This window comes from Mastigoproctus giganteus, chromosome 2 (assembly GCF_048544385.1).
Source record: "Mastigoproctus giganteus isolate SK-2022 chromosome 2, ASM4854438v1, whole genome shotgun sequence".
NCBI lineage: Eukaryota > Metazoa > Arthropoda > Arachnida > Uropygi > Thelyphonidae > Mastigoproctus > Mastigoproctus giganteus.
In genome coordinates this window covers 35,268,474-35,295,668 of record NC_143576.1, presented here as the reverse complement: position 1 = coordinate 35,295,668, position 27,195 = coordinate 35,268,474, and the positions used below count along the sequence as shown (strand labels likewise).

General features: G+C 40.1%; 1 protein-coding gene across 1 annotated transcript in view; it reads right to left on the bottom strand.

Annotated features, from left to right (window-relative positions):
• Positions 1-16,114, bottom strand: part of LOC150089265 (zinc finger protein basonuclin-2-like) — a 375,583-nt gene extending 359,469 nt beyond the window's left edge. Inside the window, exon 1 of the mRNA XM_090389926.1 lies at positions 15,995-16,114. Coding sequence (XP_090246052.1) covers positions 15,995-16,114 — 120 coding nt within the window. The remainder of the gene's footprint in view (positions 1-15,994) is intronic.
• Between the last annotated feature and the right edge of the window lie 11,081 nt (positions 16,115-27,195).

Below are 27,195 nucleotides of genomic sequence, written 5' to 3'. Positions count from 1 at the left end.
GATGGAGGCAATGTCCCAAAGTTTGGGATCCCTCGTTTTGTGAGTATTTGCAACACATCTATCGGAGAGAAAGATAGAAGAGGTGGTTAATCAACGTTCGTGTTATGGATGCATACAGACATGTGAACTGCAGTAACTCCTCAGAATGCATTCCACTGTTGCTTGATATGGGTTAGTAATCTTAAGAAGTGCGATTGTGCCTGCCTTTCATTTCCAAGGTTAAGCATAAATAATATCCAGGGTGAATCGTATGAAAACCTAACAGGATGAATGATTTAGGAAAAATAGAGAAAATACTCTGAGAAATTTTTGGATTAAGGACGTCACTTCTCTTTCTTGGAAAAATATGTATAAAATTATCTGTGCCCACGAACTAATAAACTGAGTATTGTTGCTCTGATCTCATTCACTTTTCTATGGTAGAGCGTATTTAAGGAGTTCACTGACTCCGAGATGTCGTGGTAGATTGAAGATAGGCTAGATGGAGTAGAATTCATCTCCCCATAGAAGGTGGAGGACAATCTGTAGGGTTGTGGCCTACAGATTATTCTCATGATTGGTTGCTACAACAGGATGAGATGGACGCCAACTGTTTGGCTACTTTCTTTGGACTGATGAAGCGCAATTCAAGAAATGGTATCTTCGAGAGCTAAAACAATTGCGTGTCAACCAAAAACAGTCTCCATTGCCATAACATTTCTTGGTAAAGTAGCGTCTGGGCTAGCATAGGTGTTGGACCAGAGTCTTACATGACCGTGTGACCAGTAATATGCCTATGTACCATTCTTGAATGATGATGGAGTATGCTCTGTTGACGTGTTGTCAAGATCTCTGGTGTTAACTTAACCGTGCGTCCATGTAGACGACCTAGTCGAAATTAAAATGGTACAGATACAAAAAAAAACTAAGATCTCATTATTTTTATTCCGTGCGCTTACTGAGAGGATATGAATTTATATCTTCTCATTTTCGAGAATTTATTAATGTTAAATCTTTTATATTTACTGCAAAAATAAGCAAATATTTTAGTGAAATGCTTTAATTTGCGACATGGGACGAAGTGGCCGACTTTGATAAGCAATAACTCAATCAGGAAAATGTTTCCGTTTATCGCTCTGAACTCAGTGAGCTGAGATGAGCGGCAGGGTCATCGATTCCACAGTTTGCCTACGGCATCATTTGATTTCTTGGGAGACAGTCTAAGGCCAACCTGCCTATATCTTTCCATGGGGTTGGGGACAGGGATGAAATGCCAATTCCGTTCTTTGCGTGGAGCATCAATTGTTGGGGCTAGTTTAGGACTTGGGTAAGGATGGTTCCGAGCCAAACCAGTGAAAATATCACCCCTAGGTGTCTACGTACCATCCTAAGCCGTTCTTCATAGAGATAAGGCTTAGCGCTCTTTACCGATCTAGTCAACCTGCTTTTCACTTTCTATAGGAGGTCTCTATCTTTCTTTTAGGGTGCCATCCTTGTCTAGATGGTTCTGCATTGTGTTTTGACCATAGCGGTCAAACTTACTTGTCTATGATTGTCCATCACTTCTTTAGTTCCTCCCTTAGGTATTGAGGAGACGATGGCACTTCTCCAGTACGAGGAATTGATCCTTGAATGTAACGAGGATCTCCTTAAGGTAGATGCATTCACTTTCTGCTTTTTTCAGTATAAATGGCTAAAAAATAGTTACAAAAATACTCGGTCGCTATTTCGCCTGGATTGTCAATTATACCACCTTTTTGATTAAGTAAGGGGACCCATCGAATGTACTTTCTGTTTTTTGCATTTATATGTGAATAGAGCTTCCTTAAATCTCTTCATCAACGATTTTTCATAATCAGCTATTATAAATTGCACACATGGTTGCATAAGGAATAATTAGGCTGATTCCCATAAGTTCCTATTTAGCGGCCTTCTCTGGGTTATCAAACTAGTAAAGTCAGTTTTAACTTTGAAACCACTGGAGCACTTTGGGAGATTAGGTGCATGATCCCAAGGAGGGGAGAAGACTTTATGGACAGCTTCTTCTTGCCTATGGATCTTGATGTTCGGAGTACGTTTCTTGGTGAACGATATTTGAGTTACGTGTCGTTAAGAGAGAAACCTAGAAGTGGGCTTCAAAGTTTTCGATAATGGAACCGGCCACCAGATTGGTGTTTTCTGTGCTTCTGGAATGCTGGAGGAGTGAAGAGCTTAAAATCATTTGCATATTAAATTAGATTATCATGGGCTGTTGATTGAAGTGGGGCTTAAATTCTTGGGATACTAGACTGGCTTCTTTGCGTTAAAAGTTAGCTCTGTAGCCATGCTTGGCACACTCGTTGATGTATGTAAAAGCAACAACAACAATGTGCGAATTACGGATCAGAATGGAGATAAGAACGCCAACCCGCTCTGCAGATAATTACCGCTGGTGATTTTGATAATCTTTTCTCCACTGACTTGAATTATTTCTAAGGGTTTGTGAAGGAGATAGTAAATGCTCCTATTCTGTCTTTGATGGCTATTGTATATTTGATGTGGTACTGCCCTCATTTGTGATCCAGTCAAGCCTTCAGGAATAAATTTTTGAGTGACGTTATTTTGATGTGCTGTGTCTCTTCTAGAGGGGATAAAATCGGCTTGAGATTGAGATTTTTCCTTTGTCCGTAAAAAATTCACCCATTTTTTTTTTATTATGCTCAATATGAATATCTCTTGGGGTTCCTAAGGTCGCAATTTCAGTCAGTTTGTATGCAAAGTGTTTTGTTTTCAGTTATTGGCATATTCTTAAAGTTATCATAATAAGGCTTTATGAGTTATATACTCTTTAATGAACTTTATTGCAAAAAATACCTCTAAGACTGTGACCGTGTTCTTGTTTTCAATAATTTCGCTCTGGAAATAGTGAGAACTTGAGCTTAAGGAAGGTGAAATGGGTTGTATCTTACTAAAATTGTGTAGAAGGGGTAAAAGATCTGAATCCCTCTAAACTGGAGTTACAATATCTTGTCTGGGGCAAAACGTTTCAAATGTACGATGAAGTTCTTGGTTGAAGCTGGAGAGTAGGTGAAACAGAACCAAATATAGCTTCAAAGTCGTCATGTTTCTGAGACAAAATATTCAGCTTTTTACTTTGTCATCTGACAACCTTCATGCAGTAACAAGCTGCCAACTTCCTGAGAATCGAACCTTGCTGAATACGCGTGAAACCTTCGGTGCGGTCTTTGACCCATAAATGAACACGCTGAGATATTGCGGTGGAAAGTAAGTCGTTCACGAAGTGCTTCTACCACCCCACTGAACTGATTACTACGGGGGGGGGGGGGCAACTGACCGACATAAAACTCTCATTGATTGGAAATGCCTTCAGCGTACTGTTACCTGTACCCATCATCTCTTGGGGTTGCTTTATTGGATCTATTTATACGAATACATTTATTCACGATTACTCAATTAAGCTTATAAGAATGTTTTACGTTGAAAATAAGATTATCTTATTTTCGATATAAATTCAAGATTATTTCCAGATACCAAAATTATTCTTGATGACGCTGACAAACTGAAGAATTATAAATTAAAATAAAATTGATTTATTGTAGAAGAATTGGTGTGCAGCTAAAATTTTATTGTAAATAAATAAATATATAAATAAATAAATAAATAGTGTTTCCTGTTCTTCGAATGAATAATTTCAGTTATACAATTAAAAATTATTTATTCGAAGTATGTTCGAGATGTAACCTACTTTTTTTTTTCTAAATACATATAAAATTTTAGCTGCACATTTGTAGTAAATCAGTATTATTTTAATTTATAATTCTTCAGTTTTAGGGACCTTTACCCCTGATTCTTTATGGATTTTGTTAGAAATCTCACGTTATAGCAAAATAAAATCTGAAGGGAGAAAGGAGCCACCCTCTCCCGGGCGAGGGTGGTTCCTTTAACAATTTCTTGAAAGTTCAACGCACCCAAAAACGGGCACATTGAAGATTCAAGAAATCGCGTGTAATGGTTTGCGTCCCCCACCCCCGTGTCCTCGGTCGGTTTGGGGTTGTGAGGGGAAACCGGAGTACCCGGAGGAAACCTCACTCCACGGCCTGAGACCGACTAACTCAGCACCGAGTGAAAGTAGGCAGGAAAAACTTCCTAAATGCCACCGACGGGACTCGAACCCCGGTCTTCCAACTCGGCGGAAAAGCACGCTATACTCGTGCCACCGTGGACGGCGTGTGCTGTACCCAATGGTAAGCTTATATCTCACGCGACTTGTGGCTTTTGTTCTAAGGTTGCTCGAAGTTAGTTCTGTTTATTTCCGTGTTTGTCATGAGCAGCGGCTCTTTAACACCATTAAACAACAGTCGGAATTACGCGTTTGTAAAGTAAGATTTAAAATGTGAAAGATTTAAAATTAGTAAAACACAATTGCATGGCTGTAAGGGAGACGCACACACGTCATAAGATAGCGATACGAAAATGTCTGAAACTACACTTTCATGGGTGATGATCGCGCAGAAAAACTTCATCTTTTGGACATGTACTGTACACACAAATTAGATCGAACATTACAGAGCTGTGCTGATGAGCGAGAATCTCCACGTGTTCTGCTTTTAGCGTCCTATAAATTGCCCCCCCCCCCAATGCCGGTACTCCAGATTTCCGTGTCTTGGCAAGGGACGTGCGATGAAGGTGGCCATCCGATTCAGTCGACGATCTTTTGCAATTTTTTCGGAACGCTGACGGCGTAATGTCCTTTACGTTTGTCATTAACACCCCTATCACGATGGCCATCGGAGCGAACACTGACAGTGGCGTGACGAGGACCGGATATGAGATAATACGACCTTGAAGCGTAAAAGTAGTAATTTGCAATTAATGCGCGAAGAAAGAGGTGTACAGCGAATGCACGTGAACAGTACAGTCTCCGACCACTCGAGAATGCGTTCAGAGATGTCTTTCAAGAAATCATCCACTTGCTTCGAGAAGATCTCCGCTCTGACCGTGAAAGTGACACGTTCAATTCGAGCGCCACCCGGGCGCTGATCACGAGTTCACGCCCGCAGCACACCGACGTCACGGGGTTGACACTTCAGCATGTGCTGACATCCGCTGATAACGAGCGAAGGTGATTACTGCGTAGTTTCGCGTATAAACAAACTGCATATGCGCTATCGTCCACTCTTTTCCCTTTTCTGCTTTTTTTTATCGGAATTTTGCCTCTTATTGCTGCGCGAGCACCCATGAAAGGGGAGTTTGAATGGTGTCAATACAAAGAAGATTGTGTTCTGTGGTTCTTCAGACGAAGCTGCTAATGGTCCCAGTTTTCAGCACTCACATTATCTCAGATAACGAACTTGACATCCCTGAAATATGATCATGACCTCCAAAATCTTGTTACTGTGGTGGTAAGCGCTTTTTTTTTATTGACGAAGTCCATTTGAGATGCGTAGTGACCCCAGGCTTATAGTCTTGGGTCATGCAACCCTGGCAGCAGGAACTGCGATGCAATCTCGCACTTCTAGAACAGTCATTGCTGTTTTCTACCGATCATTCGCCCTCTGTCCCCCCCCCCCCATTACATGGCTCCATTCGTGACGTAATCAAACGAGCAATTCTACAACACCGGCCGCGCTTTACTGTAAGGAAACAAATGATGCCTGAAATTCATTTACACCCCTGTTGTTTCCATCTCTTCCTCCTGAGAGGAAGCACTGCTGCCGACCCCTAACCGGGTGGAAGTAACTTGTCACTTTGCTGACGAATTAAATAAATTCCTATAGAATGAAGAGGCAGAGACCTATTTAATGGGCCACCTCCGGTGATGACACAGTTCATCAATGGAGAGAGAGAGAGAGAGTTGTATTTTAATTCTTAACACAAAAGCAAAGACTTCCCCGCATATATACTTTGATTATAGTAAGGCAAAGTTCGGAGTGCTGCGGGGAAGCACGTGTACCTTTCTTCATCCATAGAGCACTATAACTTAAATGAGTACATGTTGAGTGGGCAAAGCTATGTAAGATTTTATTGCTTAGTGAGACTCCAACTTTTGTTTCCAGTAACATTAGTGCCACTACATTGCAGATCTATCACTCTTAGATGGTGCTAAGAAGGCGATCAAAACGAATATATTTGTAAATGTCAGCTACCTACAATTTAGTATTATTTTAACACTCCACAATGCTGACTAAAATTTGAATTTTGGTTAACACTTTTTTTACCCTCCCAGGAGGGGGAGAAACAGTAGTTATAACCACTCTTCCACCTGGTGTGAGAAAATGTTTTTTTCACAACGTGGCCGAAGTAGTCGGTCTCAGGCAGGAGTTGTCTGTTTTTATTTTCGGTCCAACAAAATTACTGAATACATGCAATTACAAAATACATTGACGCCACATAGCTTTGGCGTTTAACACAAACCTAACACTATTTTTTACTTTGGGATTGATCAAAAGTGCTTTATGTTGAAGGACATGAATGCTAACTCAAAAATATTTCATCTGCTTTTGTGTTAGTTTGAGCTTAGGCCTTTTTCGTTGTCGAAACGTTTCTCTGATGACCCTCAACGGCTGCTTAGCACTGAAACCAAATAATTGGTAATAGTGGTCCACCATAATATCTTTAGACATTAAAGTGACAACTGTTAAGCTGAACGGAGTCCTTCGTAGTGAGCCATACAATTTTCCCGTAGCAGCTGTCTGATAACCATCCTGCACTTAATAGAATTGATTTCAACGATCAATTAATTTGTTTGTCAAAAGAAAATACAAATCCATTATCCTTACACCTTTTCCTTCAGTATCTCCCCATGGTTATCTGGGCCCTCTATCCATCCGCATCTGCAGTGCCATGAATAATAATAATAGATATTTGATACATCATCAGTGCGATAAAAAGCCATCTTCAGAATTCCACGGGGCAGACGGAAGATTGACAAATGACCCCTTCAACGCTCGAGCGCACCTCGTTGGTTTCATTAGTCCTACCAGACATTAAGAACTTATCCGGCTTAATTAAGAAATCCACGACTACAATCGAAATGTAAATACAGATAAGATCAGGACCGAGGATAGTTTTTATTCGTTCACATTATTAACGGTTGCAATCAGAAGGGAAGGGACGATTGCCAATAAAAGACATCCAATTGATTCTCTGTGTGGAGCTGCGAAAATCATTTATGGGCTCTATTGACGCGCGTGTTAGCAGTGTATTGTTGCAAAAACCATTGGGGATGCTGTCTGCTACGCTGAGAAAGGTGCGATAATTAGAAAGAAGAAATGAAGTCAAAAGCAAACAAATGGCCAAAATTTCTTTGTGCAGTCAGGACAAAAAGTAAAGAGAAGACATGAGAAAGGTCATATTAACAGGAGACTATAAGGGCCGATTAATAGATGTCACATTTCAAGACGGCTAAATCACATCCTTCCATTCTCATATGAGGGCTCCTCCATAGCCAGGTGGGCAGGAGCAGCAGTGCGTAGCACACGCTTCTTGATTAGACCGGGGTTCGAGCCCATCAAATACGGAGGATGCGGAGAGGTCAGGGAATGACCACCGCATATCCCAGGAGCAATATGGCCTTAGTTGCTAATGCTCCTAAAAACCAAACAACAAACAAACCAATCTCATATCTGTCTGCTTCTACCTTCATCCTGCCATTTATGTCATTAGCGGGAACTTAAAGTTGTGCTGTTGAAAATTATAAACGCTTTAAATTCGTAGAAATATTCTGCTCAACCTGTATTTAACATTCTCGGAATTTTAGTCATCATTAGGGTGAGAGAAACTAAATTTTTAAATATAAACTTAATAGTAAACAGTTTTGCGCAACTTCCATTGGAATAATGTTCATGACATGGAGTCATTATTACTCCAACTTGCGCAGCAAAGAAATTTAAATTATTTCGTGTACCAACACAATAATAACAGAAATTTGCAAATTTTGTTTTTATCTCATGTGGAGAGGAACTATGTAATGATATTCCTCCCCCACCCCTGAAGGAAGTGAACTCATCTACTGTTTGAGTTGCGTGTACATAAGATCAGTTTTAGAATATCAACTAAAACCTCTGAAGTATAATTTTATTAAAAGTTTTGACAGTTACAGTCCAGATTTCGTCCATTGCACATATATGAATGGACTCAGTCCTAGAATTGAATTATGAAAGGGAATAAGACCATAATGGAACGCGCTGTGGAAGCTGACTTACGTTCTGCTCTACAAGGTCATACGCCTATCGTGATTGGGTCACACGTTGTCGTGTTTTCCAAGACAGCGCCATTGTGTTAAATGAGCGAACATGATGCAATATTTAAATCTACAAATTGGTTTAGCAAGTATATGAAAACGAGGTCCACAATTTCTGGACAACCGCTGTGGGCTCTGTGGTTAAGAAAGTTTGCACATTGATTGCGTCTGACGGAAGAGCAAACAGAGAAACAATTTATGCAATGCTGTTGGAAGATCTGTGCTAGGGTCGTTCTGCGTTTTTTGACTGATGAATAAAAGAGTCTGCTCGTGTAGCACAGTGGTATCGTCACTGTCCTCCCGCACAGGGTGGAAAAGGCCCGGGTTCGAATCCCGTCGATGAGGTGAGGTATTTTAATGGGCTTTTTTCACTCCGTGGTTGAGTTAGCCGGTCTCAGGCGTAGATAGCAAGGTTTTTTTGTACAGACCTATTATATAAACGGGTATATGTGATAAATTACGGGTGGCCCTAATATAATAATTTGATTTGATGAATAAAAGAATGCCCGAAGCATGCGAAGAACTTACTCAAGAAGTTGAACGTAATGATTCCATCTTGCTCGATTCGATCGTAACAGATGGCGAGTCGTATTTGTTTCAAATACGATCCACAAAAAGAAACTCAAAGCATGGACTGGTGATCATCATGCTCTCCGAAACAAGTTTTCGTTTCATTTTCAAACAAAATGAAAAGTTGATAACTTTTCTCGATAGAAGGAATTTCTTTCATCATGTAAGATGGTGAATAAGGATGCACAAGTTTTGAATGGCTTGGTTAAAACAATTCAGCGAGTAAGGCTTCAATTCCAAGAAAAAAAACGAGTTCGTTACACACCTCACTAGGCCGTTGATCATCAAGCAGATTTTTGGCAAATAATATGACTGTGGAGCTAAACCATCTCCTCGCGTTACCCAAAATGAAACCCACGCCGAAAGGATGACGATTTGATGGTGTAGAGAACATTGAAAGAAATTCGTCGTCGTTTGGATGATTCTTTCAGATGGTTGCCGTTGGACGATTTGAAGACAGGCAGACGTTGCACCTTGGCTTAATTTGTCACGCACTGTCGTCTCGGCACTATGGAAGCAGTTTCAGGACGAGCTGACCAAGGTCGTCCGAAGGCTACGTCAAACAGAGAGGACCGCTATGTGGCTCTAACAGCCAGACAGAACCCTACGATGTCCTGTCTCGAGGTTGCTGCAGCCACAGGTGAAAACATTCCAGCCGGACTGTGTTAAATGGACTCTACGCAAGGAAGCCAGTAGTCTGTATTCCATTAACCACAAACCAACGCAGAGCTCGTTGAAACTGGTGCCGTGAACATGTGACTTGGGGCCTTGACAAATGGGGTACAGTTCTGTTCTCTGATGAGTCTCTTTTTAGCATAAAAAGAGATTCTAGACGTTATTTCTCTGGACTCAACGAGGAATACGGTACCATTCCTCCAATATCAGAGAAAGGGAGGCGGTGTTCCCATATAGGGTGGAATAATTATCAACGGCCGCACTCCTCTTCATGTGTTTAATAGGGACACCGTAACTGAGCAGATATACCGAGAACAGATTCTCGAACCCCTGTGGGTGACTTTTTCGGGGTGCGGTTAACCCACGTTTTTTTTTCATTTCACGATAACGCCACTGCACATAGAGCTAAAGTGGTGGAGGAATATCTCGAAACTGAAGATATCCAACAACTTCCGTGGCCAGCACGATCACGAGACTTAAATACGATCAAACATGTGTGTTTCGCCCTTGCACATCGTACTGCATGCCGATAGCCAACTCTTGATGAGCTGAGGTCTGGAATTTGTTGTCAGAGAATCTTAGAGACACCCTTATATCGAGCATGGTTCTCCACTGGAGGGGATCATACGCCGTACGGGTGTCATGTGACCATATTTTCGAGCATCTTGTATCAAATTCTGTAATGTAACCTTTTTGGTAATTCCTATATGACCACTAGGCTACGGCGGCCTAAGGCTGCCGTAGCCTAGTGGTCAGGCGCGCGGGTGCATAAGTACACGTGCCTTGAGTGACCGGGGTTCAAGCCCCTGACTGCTGAATACAGTGCTGTTTCTTGTATTCTGTCCATCTTGTGAACTCCTCTGATCATTTGGTCGTCTCGGAGTATAAACAGAAAATTTATTTATTTATTTATATCGCCTCTAGAAATATCCCTTAAACCTGTCCGATGTTTCTCGCTGTCACTCATTTCATCGTTATTCTATGATACACCATCATGACAAATCTTGTCCCGCTTCTTCGCAAACTGCACGAGTTGCACCAAGTCTTCTATTAATTTTGCCCAGCAGTGTAATTTCATTGACCACTGGATGTTTTCGTTTTTTTAACTATCATGTACATCATTTGGTCTTCCAAGGATGTTTAACTTTCTTTTAACCTATAACTCAATTATATGTAAAAATTTAGTGATCGTGAATTATGACCACATACATAATACCGTGTTGAGGTTTTGTTTGTTTTTGTAGCATTAGTGTCTAAGGCAAAAAAAAAAAAAAAAAAAATTAAATTTCATTATATTTGGGTCGCCTGTAAGTGATTGCATATACTCGTTTATGTAATGCGTGTGTTCTCTGGTCGATTTGACTGTTTTGCTGGATGAAAAAAAAAAAAAAACCTGACTAACTCAGACACGGAATGAAAAAAAGCCCATTAAAGTTTCTCGCGTCATCGACAGGATTCGAACCCGGGCATTTTAAACCCAGTATGGGGAGCACGATGACGATACCACTGTGCTACCGCGCAGACAGTGTATATTGCGTGTGTTCTGAGGGCAATTTTCCGTTTGCTGGGCGAAAAACCATGCTACTCTCTCTGAGAACGACTACTTCAGCCACGTGTTGAGAAAAAGGCCCATAAAAATTCTTGACGTCATCGATGGTACTCGAACTTACTCCACTGGATGTCTGAAGACGTCCGTAGTGATTTGCAGCCACTGCCTGTAAGGCTCTCCACAAGGTCGAATAGATGACGGTTGCTTGTCCATACGCCTCACTTCCTGTTCCAAAACATCCCACAGGTTCGCCAATCAAGATGGATGTTATTATTATTATCAGTTTATTAATCAAACACCCCTGTACAGAAGTTATCAAGGAGGGTGGCACATAACTTATTAGATAGGAACACATAGTTACATAAAATAAAATATCAGAAAATACATCAATTGATAAATAAGTGTCCCCAGTGCGAGCCCTATCACATGGCGCATTACCGTCCTGGAAGGTCTCGTTTCTGTCCAGAAAAAAATGCAACATGTCAGGGTGCACATGGCCTCCTGAGAGCTGGCAGTGAAACGTTGGTCCATACGCACCAGGGGTCATTTCATGTCCCTTATTGAGTAGCCACCTGACTGGATATGGCGTCAATGGGATCATATTGCTTGCGCCACACACCACAGCGTGTTGCACCAAATATTTGGACTCATCCGACCAGCACTCTCCAACCAGTGTTGTCGACACCAAAGCAGTCGATGAGGAGAGAGTGTCCCTTGGGTTGTCTGCAATGGAGTCCATACGTCTGAGTGTGAGGCGCATCGTCATTTCAGATATTGTATTGCGATGCCAACTGTCGCACAGAGACCTGCCGTTGAGTCCGTTTAGTGCGCTGCGCCATTCGTGATTCTTTTACAGTTCTGTCGGTAGGAGCTGATTTGATCTGTTCGACACCATTCTTTGTGAACCGTAAGCAACCGACAAGATGTACCGTTTCCAATATGGAAGCACCCGACGCCCGAGGGTGTCGGGTGCTTCCATATTGGAAGCACCCGACATAATCATGCCCTTTGAAATCATTCCATGATCATTCCATAATCATGCCCTTTGAAACTCTGTGATTTCTTTACTAGGTCCCAAACTGCTACTTTATCACTTTGACTTACAAGACTAGATGCAAATTACTGCTGATCTAGCGTACGAAGCTGTTCGGCTTTTTGTACTGCGAGGCTATCCGGCATAGTCCGTTACGGATGGGATGACCATAACTGAGTGCATGTATACATTCAAGATGTTGTTATCACAGAATTCTCCGCTGTGGATGACACTATGGATCTTTCATCTTGCTAGAACCATAAAATACCATAAGCATTGTTGTCCACCGTGACAGTATAGTGCTTTTTGCTACTCCTTTGGAGAGGTTTGGGTTTAATTCCAGTATATGATTGAAGGAGTTCCTAAAGTCCTCTTCAATTGAAGGTGTAGGGAGTATCTAACCACCCATGAGTTATTCCATAATTTTCGATCCATGAACACAATAGGCCTAAGACGCTAATGCGCCTGAAACTCAACAACAACCATAAGCACTGTTGTTTGTCTCACTCACGACCAGCTAAGTTCAAGATGGTACAGATTTTAACTTACATGAGTATCATAAAGAATTTGCTCGCTATCATCGAATCAGACCTCCAGAAGTGCAGCTTATTGAGTTGAAACCAAAGTCAATACTTTTTATGCGAAATTTCACATAAAATTTGGATATTCAAAAGTGAGCGCACGCTAACGTAAATTTCAGGTGTTCAAGTTTAATTGTTAAATCAATGGTACGTATTGTGGGTGATGGTTTAGGGGCCATTCTAGTGTTCGTTAGACCAGAATTATTTTTCTTGTTCTTATCTTGCCGAGTTAATTTTTTTTTTTACCACAAAACTCTAAAAATCAGTGGGTTTTCCACTGTCATCAGATGTGATGCAGTTGCCAAGGAGATCTGTTATCTCTGCGGTCGTGGAGAATCAGCTTGTTGTCGCAGCTGGTGATAGAATCAATTCAGTCCCCTTGTCTTTTTATTTCGGCAGTAAGTTTTATCTCTTTTAATCTATTCTGCATTGTCATTTGTGGTATTTCTCCTCTCTCTGTCTATCTCCCTATAATCTTTGAATTTACGCAGCTTCGCTTCCATCCTTTCTGTGATCTGTCATTTTCATCACTTGCACTTCCAAAAAAAGCAAACCAAGCGTTCTTCTGAACCTTGTTTTTCTTCTGACTTTTCTTATCAAACAGATAACCTCCTTTTCGTTCGTACCAATAACATGTTTTTTCCCCGCTTGAAGAGGTGACAAAATTTCACGCAAAAACACTTGTTTATGTTTGATCACAACTTTGAATCTAAGGATCCGTTATGAAAGAAAACTCTTTGTTGAAGTGGAGTTTTTTTTTGCCGGAGCGGGAATGTTAAAAACTAAGACATGCCATACTTTAATTCTTTAAAGAACATAAAACTTCCATTTTAGATTATATTTACTTTTCTTTTATCAAAGAATGATTTTTTTATTAGTCTGATTGCGAAATCGGAAAATGAGAACTGAGAGTTATAAAATTACTTTCTATTTACAAGAGGATAGCGTCTGTAATCGCTAGATTTCTTTGTAATTCAAAGGAAGGCTAGTGTAATATAGCATTACTTGCTGAGCGTTAAGAGTTCCCCTTCCTCAACCTAAATTTTATGGGAACCAATTTCTCAGCAGAACTGAGGTTCATTTATCTTCCTCACTGATAAACAAATGCGACTTCTTTAATTCGGGGATAACCAAGATTAAGCCCTCTCTTAATTTCAGCCCATCTCTGCTAAGATCGTGGAGACATAATTTGGAGCGCTGGTGGAATCTGAGTTCGAGTTCCGTCGATGATGTGAGGAATTTTTATGGGCCGAGTTAGTCGGTCTCAGGCGAGGGCAGCATGGTTTTTTCTCCCAGAAAATCGACCATAGAACACACGGGGCAATATGGCCTTAGTCGCTAATGCTCTTAAAACCCCTACTACATAATTTGGAGGTGAAGAATGGTTAGGCTTAATTCATAGTTCAACAAAAGAAGATTTTTTAGTTACCCGAATAACAAGGTGTAGAATTTTCGCAGAACCATTGATAATTTCAAAAATGATCTACATTTTCCGATTTTTAACCAACAGCATAAGGTGGATATATCACCTGCCCCAAAAGGTAAAATACTTTCTATATATTCGTATCAGTAAACAATGTAAATATATTGTACGCAAATTCTCCATCGCCCTCTGGAAACTTCAATTTTATTCGATGAATCATCTTATTTGCATTATTAACCTGCTGGAAATAAGTTTACTCGCACAGTCAGGTGATGCTTCTACTAACTTTCGCCAGATGGCGCACGACTAATGGTTATCCACTATTAACGACGAAGCGTGCGTTGCTCGCCTGATTGGCGGGATACTTTAAGTCTATTGAAGAAAGTGGACTGTTATTCTGGGCAGTCTATCCGTTAGATGCTCACCATCGCCAAAGCATGATTCCCTCTCCTCTCCAACTACATACTTCATGCAGCGAACACAATCTTCGTAAAAATGGCCATTTTCGAGAAAACTGACAAGCCACAATTTGTCATACACTGACCTTCTTTCCATTCTTCCCCCATTTATTTCCCCAAGTGGTCTTGAAACCGTTCGCCCTTGCCCGAAGACAGGCCGATAATTCGAACCAGCTGACACAGGAGCCGGTCATTGTTTACAGATTATTAATGAAGCCCAATGGACCAGAGCTACGCTTGGAACGGAGGACGGAGGGCATGTCGATCATCGACGGGGCTATCAGCTGCAAGCACGTCCGTCTTTACGGCCTGGCCGCTGTGACAGGCGCAGACCCTGGCTCTCCATCTCCGTCACTGAAGCTCGGGCGGTCCGCGCGTCTATGCCTGTCACCGATGCACGATTAGCAGTGATAAACGAACACCTTCTGTCTAAATGGAATAATCGTTTAAATCCCCAGTTTTTAATGTAGTGCCATATCACTGGGACACAGAACTGCTGCCGACAGAGGTGTTAGCCAAGGCTAGCGGACGTGATAGCGTTCTCTCAGCAATGCCTGTCGTGACCATGGCGACAAGAAGCAAACAGGTTTCCTTCACGCTTTTTGAGGGAGAAGGATAAAAAAACAGCCGATCGAGAAAAGGATGGCGAAAGAGATTTGGTAAAGAACCAAGGGATGGATGACAGGAAGCTGAGTGTCTTTGTGTACGTCCTCTTTCTTTCATTCTTCGAAAAGTATTTTTCATAATTTATATATTTTTCCCGATAAGCTGTAATTTAACAAGAATCTTCTCGCAGACACATTCTGCACACGTTAAAACGATCTATTCACCCGTGTAAATGCCGATTAGTTCAATGTTTTTCCTTTTGTTCATTGACGAGTTGCGGTCCAATTCTGTTTCACAGAATTTAGTGTATTATTTGCTGGCTACACATAAACCAATATGTGTTTCCAATCAATAACGCATAAATTAAAATGATATCCATTCATTACTAAAAATTACGCTATCCATATCAAGGATTGAGATATACAATTCCTGAGGTGAAAAGATTATAGGGTATTCTTCGATAAAGCTGTTTAACAATGGAAAAATGTTTTCATTGCAAGGTTCTATTTCAATAAAGGTTAATGAAGTTGTTCTTGGAGGTACTTAGTAAATATGCCAGTATTGAAACTAAATTTAGCAGCCATGAAATCAGAGATAACGGGAAGAATCTAATCATTAGAGTATATTATACTGCGTTTTACACGATTTATTCAAAACTGAGAAGTCGGACATTTACTAGAAAAGGATGGTGAAATTTAGTACCCACCGACAGCCAAACGGCTTTTGCTGTTTATAAGGCTCAGAGGTATGTGGACGAGATCTTTCAGGCGCTGAGTCATTTTCATGAACGAAGTTCATATCAAAGTCAGACCTGTGGTAACAAAATATCCCACTCTTCTATAAGAGCAGATATTAGCGTATCAAGGATGCCGACGTACCTCATTTCGTTTTCCTAGAACACCCAAGCGATCGTCGTCTGGATTCAGGTCCGAAGATCTGGCTGGCCATTCCATTCGAAGCATATCTCCACTAGGAAAAATTATTTCTAGTGGAGACATGAACTTCGTCCATGAAAATGACTCAACGCCTGAAAGATCTCGTCCACATACCTTTGAGCAATCGAAATCGGTGCGGACGTTAATCAACGTGCCTTCTCATGGGTAGCATAGTTGGTATTATCACCGTCCTCTCCCCCCCCCCCCACACACACACCGGGTGTTAAAATCCGAATTCGAATTATGGGTTTTTTTCACAACGTGACTGAGTTAGTCGGTCTCAGGAGAGGGCAGTATGGCTTTTTCTTCCCAGCAAACAGCAACTCGACACACTATTTAGGGCACAATATGAAGTTGCTGATGCCACTAAAACCCAAGAGAATATGTCGAGAATTAGCTTCAAGACAGAGCATGGGACTCTTTTCTTAAAGACTTCTTTGGCAGTTGAGAACTGCCTGTCTAGCATCTCGCTGTTAGGGCCACTGGTCATCATGGGATGTTGTAATTCCTGACTATATCTACTCTCTTCAACACGAGTTAGTCCAACCCTGGTAACATTACTTTTTTTGTCCATTTAGGGAAGACACGAAATCCACATATAATGCACTATACGTGGGCTACTTTTTTCGGGTAAATTGAGAATGTTACCTTTAAATTACCATTCTTAACACGTCTAAGGCTCTGGCAGCATCAGCTTGCGACCGATAGGCAGTTATCTATCGTTCCGATCGTCTGTATCGCTTTAGATAAGGGTGGTCCTGTTGAAGCGTACATGTTCCGGAACTCCAAATCAGGTTAAAAATATTTGAGACTGAACCGTGCTCAAAAGTTTTTCTGATTATGGCAGAAGCATTCATCGTGTGGTACTAAAATAGACCTTTAGAAGACCAAATGGTTAAGTTCTCTTTATTTTTATTGGTTAAATCTTTAATACAAATATAAGAAGTATTTTTGAGCTGGCTTTTACACTTCATATTTTTCATGGGAGTGAGGTTCGAAACCTCAATTTATTATTTTCTTCATCTTCTAATGTATGAGAGAGACAGAGAGAGTCGTTATGCGCAGAATTTTATTTTAATAAGTTAGATAAGCACAGTTCTAAGTCATTAAATTGAATTTCGAATGTATGGGCAAGATATGTTCGATTCACCTAATTATACATTGCAAACGGCGCTTCTATATATAAAATGGGACTTGAACTGGATTTAGATCAGTTATTTTTCTTACATCTTAGTACTTATATTTAAGATGAGACTACTTTTTTCTTTGACCAGAATGATACATCTGTTATTTATTTCAGTGAGTTTTTCGAGTTGATAAAAATGCGAGAGAAAGACTTTTATTGGTGTGTTAAATAAACGTTATGTTATTTGCTGTTTTCTCTCTCAAAATGAGTACTCCTATAAAGTTGCTATTAACTTTTACCACAGAGCCCCTTGTTCCAAGAGACAAGGTGATTGGATCAAATAGATTCATTTGTCTTACTGAACCATATTTTGCTTGCGATTCTTGACCACTCAGAAAAGTACAATATTTTTAATAATGATATAATTCCGGTGGTGGTGTTTATTTACCCATCTCACTCTGGAAGAATAAAAAGAACTATATCTGTTGTCGGTATGGCACCTGGATGTATTTTTAAAATACTGCAGCCATCGGATTTCGTTTGTTCCTATGACCGTTTCAAGAATAACCAAGGAATGCGATGAGTAGCAGGATTTATCGAAAACGGACGATAATGCCAGGAGCATGTCTTAGTTCATTAAGTCATATAGGAGGACAACACCATAGTATCATGTTTTCGCTGCTGAATATCAATTTAATAAACAAAATGATTGAGTCCATGCTATCTATGAATATAAAGGGATTGCCCAGTTATGGTTTCGTGAGTGAGCAATATCTTACAGGGATCTTGCTGAACTTTATTTATATGAAAGTAGATGTTTGAGAGAAAACAGTGAAGTCTTTGTACGAAACGTTGATCAACGGAACAGGATTCTTCCCCAGTAAAACTCACAAACGTTCTTGAGTTCAACAAAATCCTTAGGTAATCCAGTTCTGAACACATTAGATTAAAAACTATGGACAAAGTTAAAGTATAGTCGACACCCCAAAACTGAATCGAGAATGCTCGCTGAAAGAAGTAGTGTCCAACTCTTCTTGGATTGCTTGTTTTGCAGCTTTGGGTAAACGTACGAGAGAATATTTTGAAAGATGATTGGCTTTTGTGCTAATATAAACACCACATCAACAGAATTCTTGATTTGTTAAATTCATATAATTACTCAAATCTCCTTCACAGCAAGACTAAGTAAATTTTGTAATTCTCTCTTCTCTGGGAGAAAATATAGTTATGAGGAGTGGGAGGGCTGAAAAAAATCGAACAGAAGTTTTTGCGCAAATGACCAATAAGGCAGTCTTAAAGTTATCTTACACCTCCGTAATCTTATTAGGAATTAATGAAACACCAACGGGCGTGCTATTCGCATTAGGAAAAATCATGTGCAGAGACACGTTTGCAAAGAATAGGGTTTATGCAGAGAACTGGTCATTTCCTGCTTATTTTGCTCTCTGCGAAGTCGCTCCTCAAAAATACCTCATAAGGCAACAAAAATGGAAGAAAATGAAATAGGACACTAGTGAGAAATTGACCCCCGGCACGAAAGAGTGACCTCAGCTACAGCTATGCCGTCTACAGACCGACCGCGCGTTATCCTATAATTTTCTCTTTTACTCAAGAGCGTTGTAGTGCCTAAGAACACGCGCGAGCTTCTAGAATTGTACTGATAGCGTCGGCTGAATAACCTGCTGATACGCGTAACAGACACATGGGGAATTCTAGCAGCTCGGGCGAGGGAGCGCTAAAGACAGCACGCAGTTACGAAGGAATGACCTTTCTTATATATGTTTAACCCGAAGTACGCCGCAGTTTTGTCATATCCCTCCCGTCTCCTCCAAAATATTTCTTGGGAACATTAACAGTTAAGAAGGACCAAACTACCAGTCAATAAATAGTGTCTGCAGGGAATAAAATGGAGTTAACGTGCGCATTTCGAAACATACGAAATGCGATACGAGCACCTTCCCGGAGCTCTTTAATTCAATTGTATAAATTAACACAAATTTCCATTGAATGAAATAATAATTCCATCATGTGGTCCCTCAAAACAATTAGGGATACGCGAGATAAACATCAGTTACACCTGATCGTGTAGAAGACCAAAGTGGGCTAATCTCTTTGTGTCTCTACTTGTAGTAAGTGGTGAGTCGAATTTGTTCCATTGCTTTCGATGGGACGAGGTTATTTGTAAACTCATCTGGTCCATCTGTATTTCGAGACCTGATTTCATATTCAAGTTTAGTTGAGATCACTACCACGGTCGTTCTCCCTTATTATAAGTGGTATGTAAGTGTCCTTTGAACGAAAAATTAACTTTATGAATGGATCTATTATAGTCCACATTTTTACATAAATGGAGCTTGTAAGCGATACTTCAGAATCGCATCCTCTATTACGTTTTCCATGATTTGAATAATTGTGGTCGAATACAGTAGTAATGGATCTAGCCACTTTCCTCCTTTCACTGATAGGACATGATTTTTTTGCAACTTCAGTTCAACTCTCTCGTCAATGTTCAAAAGGTTCGTAATCTAACACGTACAGGAAAGCCGTACCATTATGATTCCTTTCAACATTGTTCCCGGCCACTGCAATGCACTTCTCCCACCTTGATTCTACTGGGGGAAAAAAAAATATCTTTATATTAGTACTCCAACGACGCACCCAGAGCTGCGACCACCTCAGAGGCGTATCACTTCCCACATATGTTATAATTCATCTTGAGAAACAAATAAGAGTCGCTACGAGCAAGATTTGAAGAAACTGAAATCCTGCAGTCTGTATGGCGGTCATCGCATTGTCATTTCAAAGGAGCTAGACATTTTTTTTTTTTCCAAGAAGTTGCCTTAATGCATCAGTGATAGTGGTGTCCTTTTTTCAGGTAGCCAAACATGATTGACACTCTCACCTGACGGAGCAACAGAACTTCTTGGAAGGCGAAAAATATTGGTGCTTCCACCTCAGATTTTGTGTTTTAATCTGGATCAAAGTGATGAACCATGTTTCTTCCATTGTAACAATCCAGGAGCAGAAATTTCATGGATCCACACGAAGCATGTTCAAATTGGTAATGCACATTCGTAGGACACCCATTGAGCACTGATATATTTCGTCAGGATTGAATTGATACTGCCTACAGACTCAGCTGTACACCTAACAGTCATTTGTATGTCTTGCACGCGTGCGATTGATGTTTTTCTCAGTTGTCGTTGTGGAGGGTTGTCCAGAACGATCTACATTATCGCATGGTTCCTTGCGCTACTTCACAACTGCAGAATATGCAGAAGCCGTATCCCTCAATGTTTACAACATATCAGCATGAACCTCCTGTGGGAACATTTCTTTCATCTCCATTTCGAAAATTTTTATCCACAAAACCACCTGCAAAAAAAAGAATTCCGTACAATGACGTACAAGAAGGTTTACTACCTGCTGAAAAAATAATGCATAATCATGGTAACTAGAAGTAGACTAGAATACGAACTTTTTGAACGCCCCTCGTATATATTAAGATACCTTACAAAAAATGATGCCCTCCCTCAGGTACGAACTTATCACAGTGGATTTCTTATATCCAAAAGTTTCACCTCTCATATTCCTAATCATTTTGGATCATATGTAATAAATCTACAACTCTGACTTCTTTGCACTATATGCTGGAAATTAACAGACCATAGAAAAAATGGACCGAAAAAAATTCATACTTTAATTAATAGAAAATTAAAAAATATATACTCGCGAGTAGCAACCGAATATCCAGTTATTTAAATACTAGTTGGGGTTTTGCAATAAATGTATAGACAACTATCTTGTCTTAGGAAAATGCCAAAAACAATCTGTAACCTTACTTTTTATACGAAATTTCAAATATAGCTTTTCATCAACAGTACACTTTTTACTATAATCTTTTCATAAATAATTAATGATTAAAAAAGTCATGTACGCACTTCCAAGATTATTTTGAGTGGCTCTCGGGGTAACTAAGCTTGGCCATCCCTTCCTTTTTAAGAAACAAAAGGAAGTATTCTCGGAAAATGTTTAAAACGCTTCAAAGGGTTTGGCTACAAAAAAGAAAATTGATTTGTGTTTTTGCAGGCTTTACACATTTTCATCAACTGCACTGATCTAATATTAATTCCCGATAGTCTTCCCCTTTGTGTCCGCCCGGTTTTTATTTCCTCTCTGCCATTTAGCAGGTTCCATTTGACTCTATTATATCCCATTATTCTATATACATAACTTAAAAGAAGCGTAAGCAAAAATCACACATATATCCTTACGATGCACTCGGACTGAAATGGTGCCCTGGCACGTCCAAGAGTAACCGCAAACCACAGTGGAATATGCAGGCTTGTTGTGCCTCCATCCTCTTATAGTAGCAACAGACTTTTAAGTATGAAAAAGTATTGGTCTGTAAGAAGGCCTCGAAACTAGATACCGCGTCAAAGAAGGGGAAAAAATACGCACGTGAGTATTTGTAACACCTAAACCGACGCCAAATTGGGGCCTCTTAGAGTTCAAAGGTCCAACATCACAGCCGTAACTGTGTCGGCCGTTATTACCCAGACATTAACCTCTAAACAGTATAGCGATAATTAACTTGGCGTTTGAAAGGTCACCGCTAGATAGTTGGGCCAGATCCATAAGGGCAAGCCATTGTTTGGCGAGAGGAGTTTAAATTAGAACGTGTCGGGACCACTGTGTTTAATAATTAGTTCGGTGTACCTTATGCGCCCTTTGCATACGTGAAAAGCATTACTGAACAGTCTTTCAATGCTCAATTTAATGTCTTTACCAAATGATTCTTAAAAAAAAGTAATAAAAATACTTTTAATCTTTGTTGTTATGTACTTGAGTAGCGATGGATTTCTGTTTTCCTCCTGCGTCTTCTAGAGTCAGTTTCTTTTCTAAGACGAAATTGAAATCCAACTGAACCACATTGATGTCCTTTCTGTGTTGTTGTTATTTGAATAACGATACTTCTGAAATTTGCATTACCATAGAACTTGGACTGGATTATTCAAACAATATACCATCTGCTAGCGTGTGTTTCTTGGGGAATGGGGGGGGCGCGCTTCCAAATCAGAAATGATCTGGTCACCAGGTGATACCTATGACTTAATCCATGGATCTTTCACCAGTGATGGCGGAACGGATGAATTGATTTTATACGTATCCATGTGGCAGATCATAAAAAATGCGATTCAATTATTTCCATATTCCTTTTCTATCCATTGCGTAGATTTTTTAAAACCAAACTGTCGAGATTTCCTAGCAATAGCTATCAAACGGATTCAATATTGAATTTGGCTCCGAACCCATGAAATCGATACGCATACTCGGGAGCTACCTTTACAGGAGTGAGATGCCACCGTTCACTTCCAAGGTCACTTATCTGGAACATAAAGTAAAACACGTTTCTATTTCTCTAAGAGCTAATTATATTAAAGATTTAAAAAGAAGATTATGATTCATGTTGTAATAAAAAACTCACTTCCTAGTCTCACCCCTTCTTGTTTACACCCACTTTTTTGCTCTCCCCTCCCCATCCTCCACTTTGACCATTTCACGACCAACTCCCACCACTAGTTTGGTACTGGACCGGGAGATAGTCGGTGAGATAAGATGGTCTGCGGATGAAAAGTCTTCTTCGCTGTGCACAGACTCCGGCGTTTTTATTGTTTTCTACTGTCTGCTCAGGGGGTAGGGGGGAAACGATTTATGAATTACGACCATAATTTCTCTGCGGCCCGGGGGAGTCACCTCACTCTCTCCGCCGATGAATTTGTCCCATGGGTACAGTTCACGGCGATATCAGTACACAGACAGAGTGGCTGCATGGTTCTCAATCACTGCTCTCCCCCGTCGTAGTCTCCATGCTTTTTTTTTTTTTAACTTTTTTGTACCTAGCTTCGTGTCGGATACAAGCTGCATGCAGAAAGAGAGGGGTTCATATTTAGAATTGTTCTTAAACCTACCTTTAAAGAAAATATGGAGTGAACCACATACCATATAAGAAAAAAAACGAATTCAGTTGGATCACATTGTAGAAGTCGATTTAAGTTCTCGTCTTCCAGTTTAATTATAGGTGGAAAATTATCACAGTTTGCTAAGTAATTCATCTCTCCACACTGGGAATATAATCTAGATATATTTTTCTGCCCCACATCTGCTTGTATTGAGGAAAAGGTCCCGGGGTATTTTATAATCAATTAAAAATAGCGGATTGATATTGTTAGCCTATTTGAAAAGTTTTTATGGGCAAAGAATGCAGTGATGGCTGTCAATTGCTTAATACAGAAACATTCAGATAAGAAATCTATTGCGGTAAGGATTATACTCCTAGATAATAAAAAGGCAGGATGTCTGAGCGCCAGAGACGTGCGTGTGCAATAGCTTTTATTGAACACAAAACACATTCCATACGTTTTCTGAACCAACGAAACCCACGTGACAAATGATACGGAGGAAGAAAGAGTGAGAAAATCGATGGCACGTCCAAACAAAAACAAGTTATGAAAACAAGAGCCTAGGCTTCCTCTTATTATTAACCAAATTAATATTTTGTCATTTGCGATTTGTCAATTAAGTCTTTCCATTTGTCACGCTGTCCAATAAAAATTAAAGAAAGAAAAAGAGGCTGATATCCGTAGACGTGGTTAATGCTATTAGCCAGGACCTCCCACTCTCAGGCTGTCACACGCAATTAGATAAAGACCGGCTCCGGTTGAAAGCCTTTGGCGTTTTCTTTTTTTTTTGCAAAGTCAAAGTTGCAGGAGCCAGAAAGGATAAAAGATTGATAATTATATCGCGGGGGTGATTTCCTTCTCTGCAAGATATGTGGCAAGTGTCCCAGATTGTTCCCCCTTTTCGGAATATACAAACGAAGATGCCATTTTCATTTCTTCTCTCACCCCCATCTTGAGAAGCCTGGAAGCATTTATGCGCAACGTTGTTTTCAGAATGGTTACCGCATTTGTGTATTCTACTTATGAGAATATCTTAAATAGCTTCGCAGTAGGATTTCTCCAATTTAAAATGGTTTAAGAGTATTTTGACACGAAATTAAGCTGGTGAGCTCTTTTCTCATGCATGGCCGTGGCCAGTTAAACAACGTCTCCAACCTTGCAAATCGTTGAACTCTGGCAATAGTTTAGATGTTCGGTAAGCAGTGCTTTTACAACCAAACAACTAAATACATCGAAGTTCATTGTGGTTATAAATAGTGTCGAGCTGCGTTGATATTTAAAAGAAAATCGAAGTTAAATACATTTTTACCCAACCCGTGTAAGGACAATATTTTCCGTTGGTTGTGACGGCTTAATTAATTACGAATGGGCAATGACCATTTTGGAAGTTTGAAGAACGGAACCTTGAGATGAATGATCTGACTAAATCCAAAAAATGAAAGTCATATTCTTTTATTTTAAATCGAATTTTTGTAATTTCAGAATCAATTGTGGTACTAACGCTTGGACATCCTTAAAACCGTAGTAGCACTAGAAGGAAACTGAAATTCCTTTGTTTTCAGTCCAATGGATATCTTAATTAGCGCAATTTGATTTCGATTCGCCATCTTGTAATAAAACTGACGTAGATACTATTAATCAAGGACATCCAAGAAACACGAGTGGAATTCTCTTCCTCGAAGATTCGGCCAGATAATCAACACTAGGAACGATCGAGCACATCACCGCAGGATACGAGGTGACCAGGATAATATATCAGAAGCTAGCGAGGAAATACCAGTTGATCAAAAAAAAAGTGTACCATATTACAAGTATGGACCCAAGGCCGTACTACAAACCCCAATCCACAAGCTGTAAACAATGGATACAGTATCCAGCGATGTTTATTTCTATGTGAGCAGTACATTAATTGAATCGAGAACTCCATCAACAAAGATCTTTTCTATGTCTCGCCAAGGAACTCCAAAGTAATCTGAATTCCTCAAGGATCTTTAATTGTCCAGTTGCAGTACATTTTTCACAAAGAAGTTTGGGCGCGATCTGTGCAGCATATTGAACAACAAAGGAAGAATAAGTACCGGAACTCACTGTCTTGTACAGTTATTTTAAGGCGTATACGTATCTTTCTACAAGAAATAACATTTCGTTTTTATAACAAGCGGTTGCGCTACATTTTCACGGTTTTGAGAATGAAGTTATCTGTTTTCCCTGAAAATACTCACCTCCCCTTTTTCTGTGGGCCATAAGCTTTGAAATATTATTGTCTAAGATCAAGCAATGAGTATATATAGCAGTTACTTAGAAAATAATCGGGACCCCCAAAGCGTTTATGGAACTCGAAGAGAATTCAGTTGTTCATTAAATCTGCCCGGCTAGTTTCTGACGAATGTTCATCGAGAACAAGAAAAGCGTGTTTTTTTTAGAGGGGGTTCCCATTGTCATTCGAAGATCCATATGTCCAGCATTGTTTTCCTCTTGAGCTCTTTAGAGTTCCGAGTGTTTTCCGATAAGTGCTGTTCTTCCATCACGTTCGGGAGCTAATGGAGACAGCCTGCCGGTGGTCATTAGGATGGTTTGGGGAGAAATTGGGTGGGGGAAACGGGAGGGCAAAACAGTATGTAGGGTCCACAGGTGGCGATGACCACGGTCGGCAATATGCTCCGAGTGTTAAGGAAGACACGAAGCAAAACACTATTTGTAAGAAGTGAGAAGGTGCGATGGTCTCCAAGGAAATGGCCGTGGAAGCTCATTTTTGCTTTATTACAAGCACGTCACGTGAAGTGATAGGCTGTTTTTTTTTTTTTTCCTTCTTAACCCAAGTAACGAGATTTTTACTTCTTTTGAAAAGTTTGGTCAGAAACAGGCCAAGCGAGGTATTTTAGAAGGACGAAATGCATTCTGTGCCCTTTCAATGACGGGGGTGAGATTGAGGAGCAGTTTATATTAAACTAGAATGCGCTGATATCGAAATGTGTATCTTCGAATTACTTTCCTGAATATTAGAAGAATGGTAAACCGTTTAATGTTTTTATGGAACACTTAACTGAAGTATGAGCATTCGATAAACAAGTGTGCTGAACTCCTATCGACCTTTCTGAGAAGTTATTTTGCGTGTGTGCGTGCTACTCAGTATTAGTAACCTTTTATAATAGCAGCATGTTCCTTCCTCACCGAATTTTAATACGAATAAATATATTTATTTTGGTTCAAGACAATAAAACGATTGGATACGACTGCTTTGAACAATTGAAATCGGAGTGTTTATTCCAAACACGAAAGACCCATCCACAGATGTTCTCATTCTTTCAAATTTAAGCACATGCGCAGTGCCGTTCCGTCTCTTTGTGTGTGTCGGTAACCTTATTTCGGCGAAAGTAATATATTCTGAAATTCGCTGGGACTAAAAGTGCAGTTTGGCTGTAGTGCAAAAGCCCGCGTGTTATCCGGTTTTCTTCTTCCTCCCCCGTGTCATTGTAGTCGGTACCCTATAATTAGATGCCATCAGACAAGAATGTACAACCCAGATGTCAGGGTGCAAGGAACAGCGCAAAATGGAATAAGGGTTGCCACGTTTAACGTGCACACACGCAGTTGTCAGGATCAGTTAATTCTGCCGATGCTCCTTCTGTTTGTGATTTTGGCAAGTCTCTCCAGATGAAAATTTTCACGTGGATAGATCACAGTATATGGTTAAGGCGTTAATGACCTTCCCTTTAGCCAAAGTAGCGTCTTTCTATGAGTAATTCTTCGAACGTTTGTTATAGCTTATAATAAGATTTCCACCTTTGTTAGCTAACAAATTAATTTTAGGGAACAATCCTTCTCCATGCTATGGAAAGTCATCAGTGAATTTGTAAATATCTATAAGAGTGGTTGGAGGCATAATGAATTCCAGAATAAAGTTCTACGGCTGTTTTTTAGGAGCGCCTAGTATACTGGGTGTCCTGTTCAGCCGATGTATTGGTATTTGTAAAAGAAAACGAAGCCAATATTACATCTCCATTATAAAGACTTTTGCGACAGGAACCTAACCCTAATCCTCATTTTATGTAGTC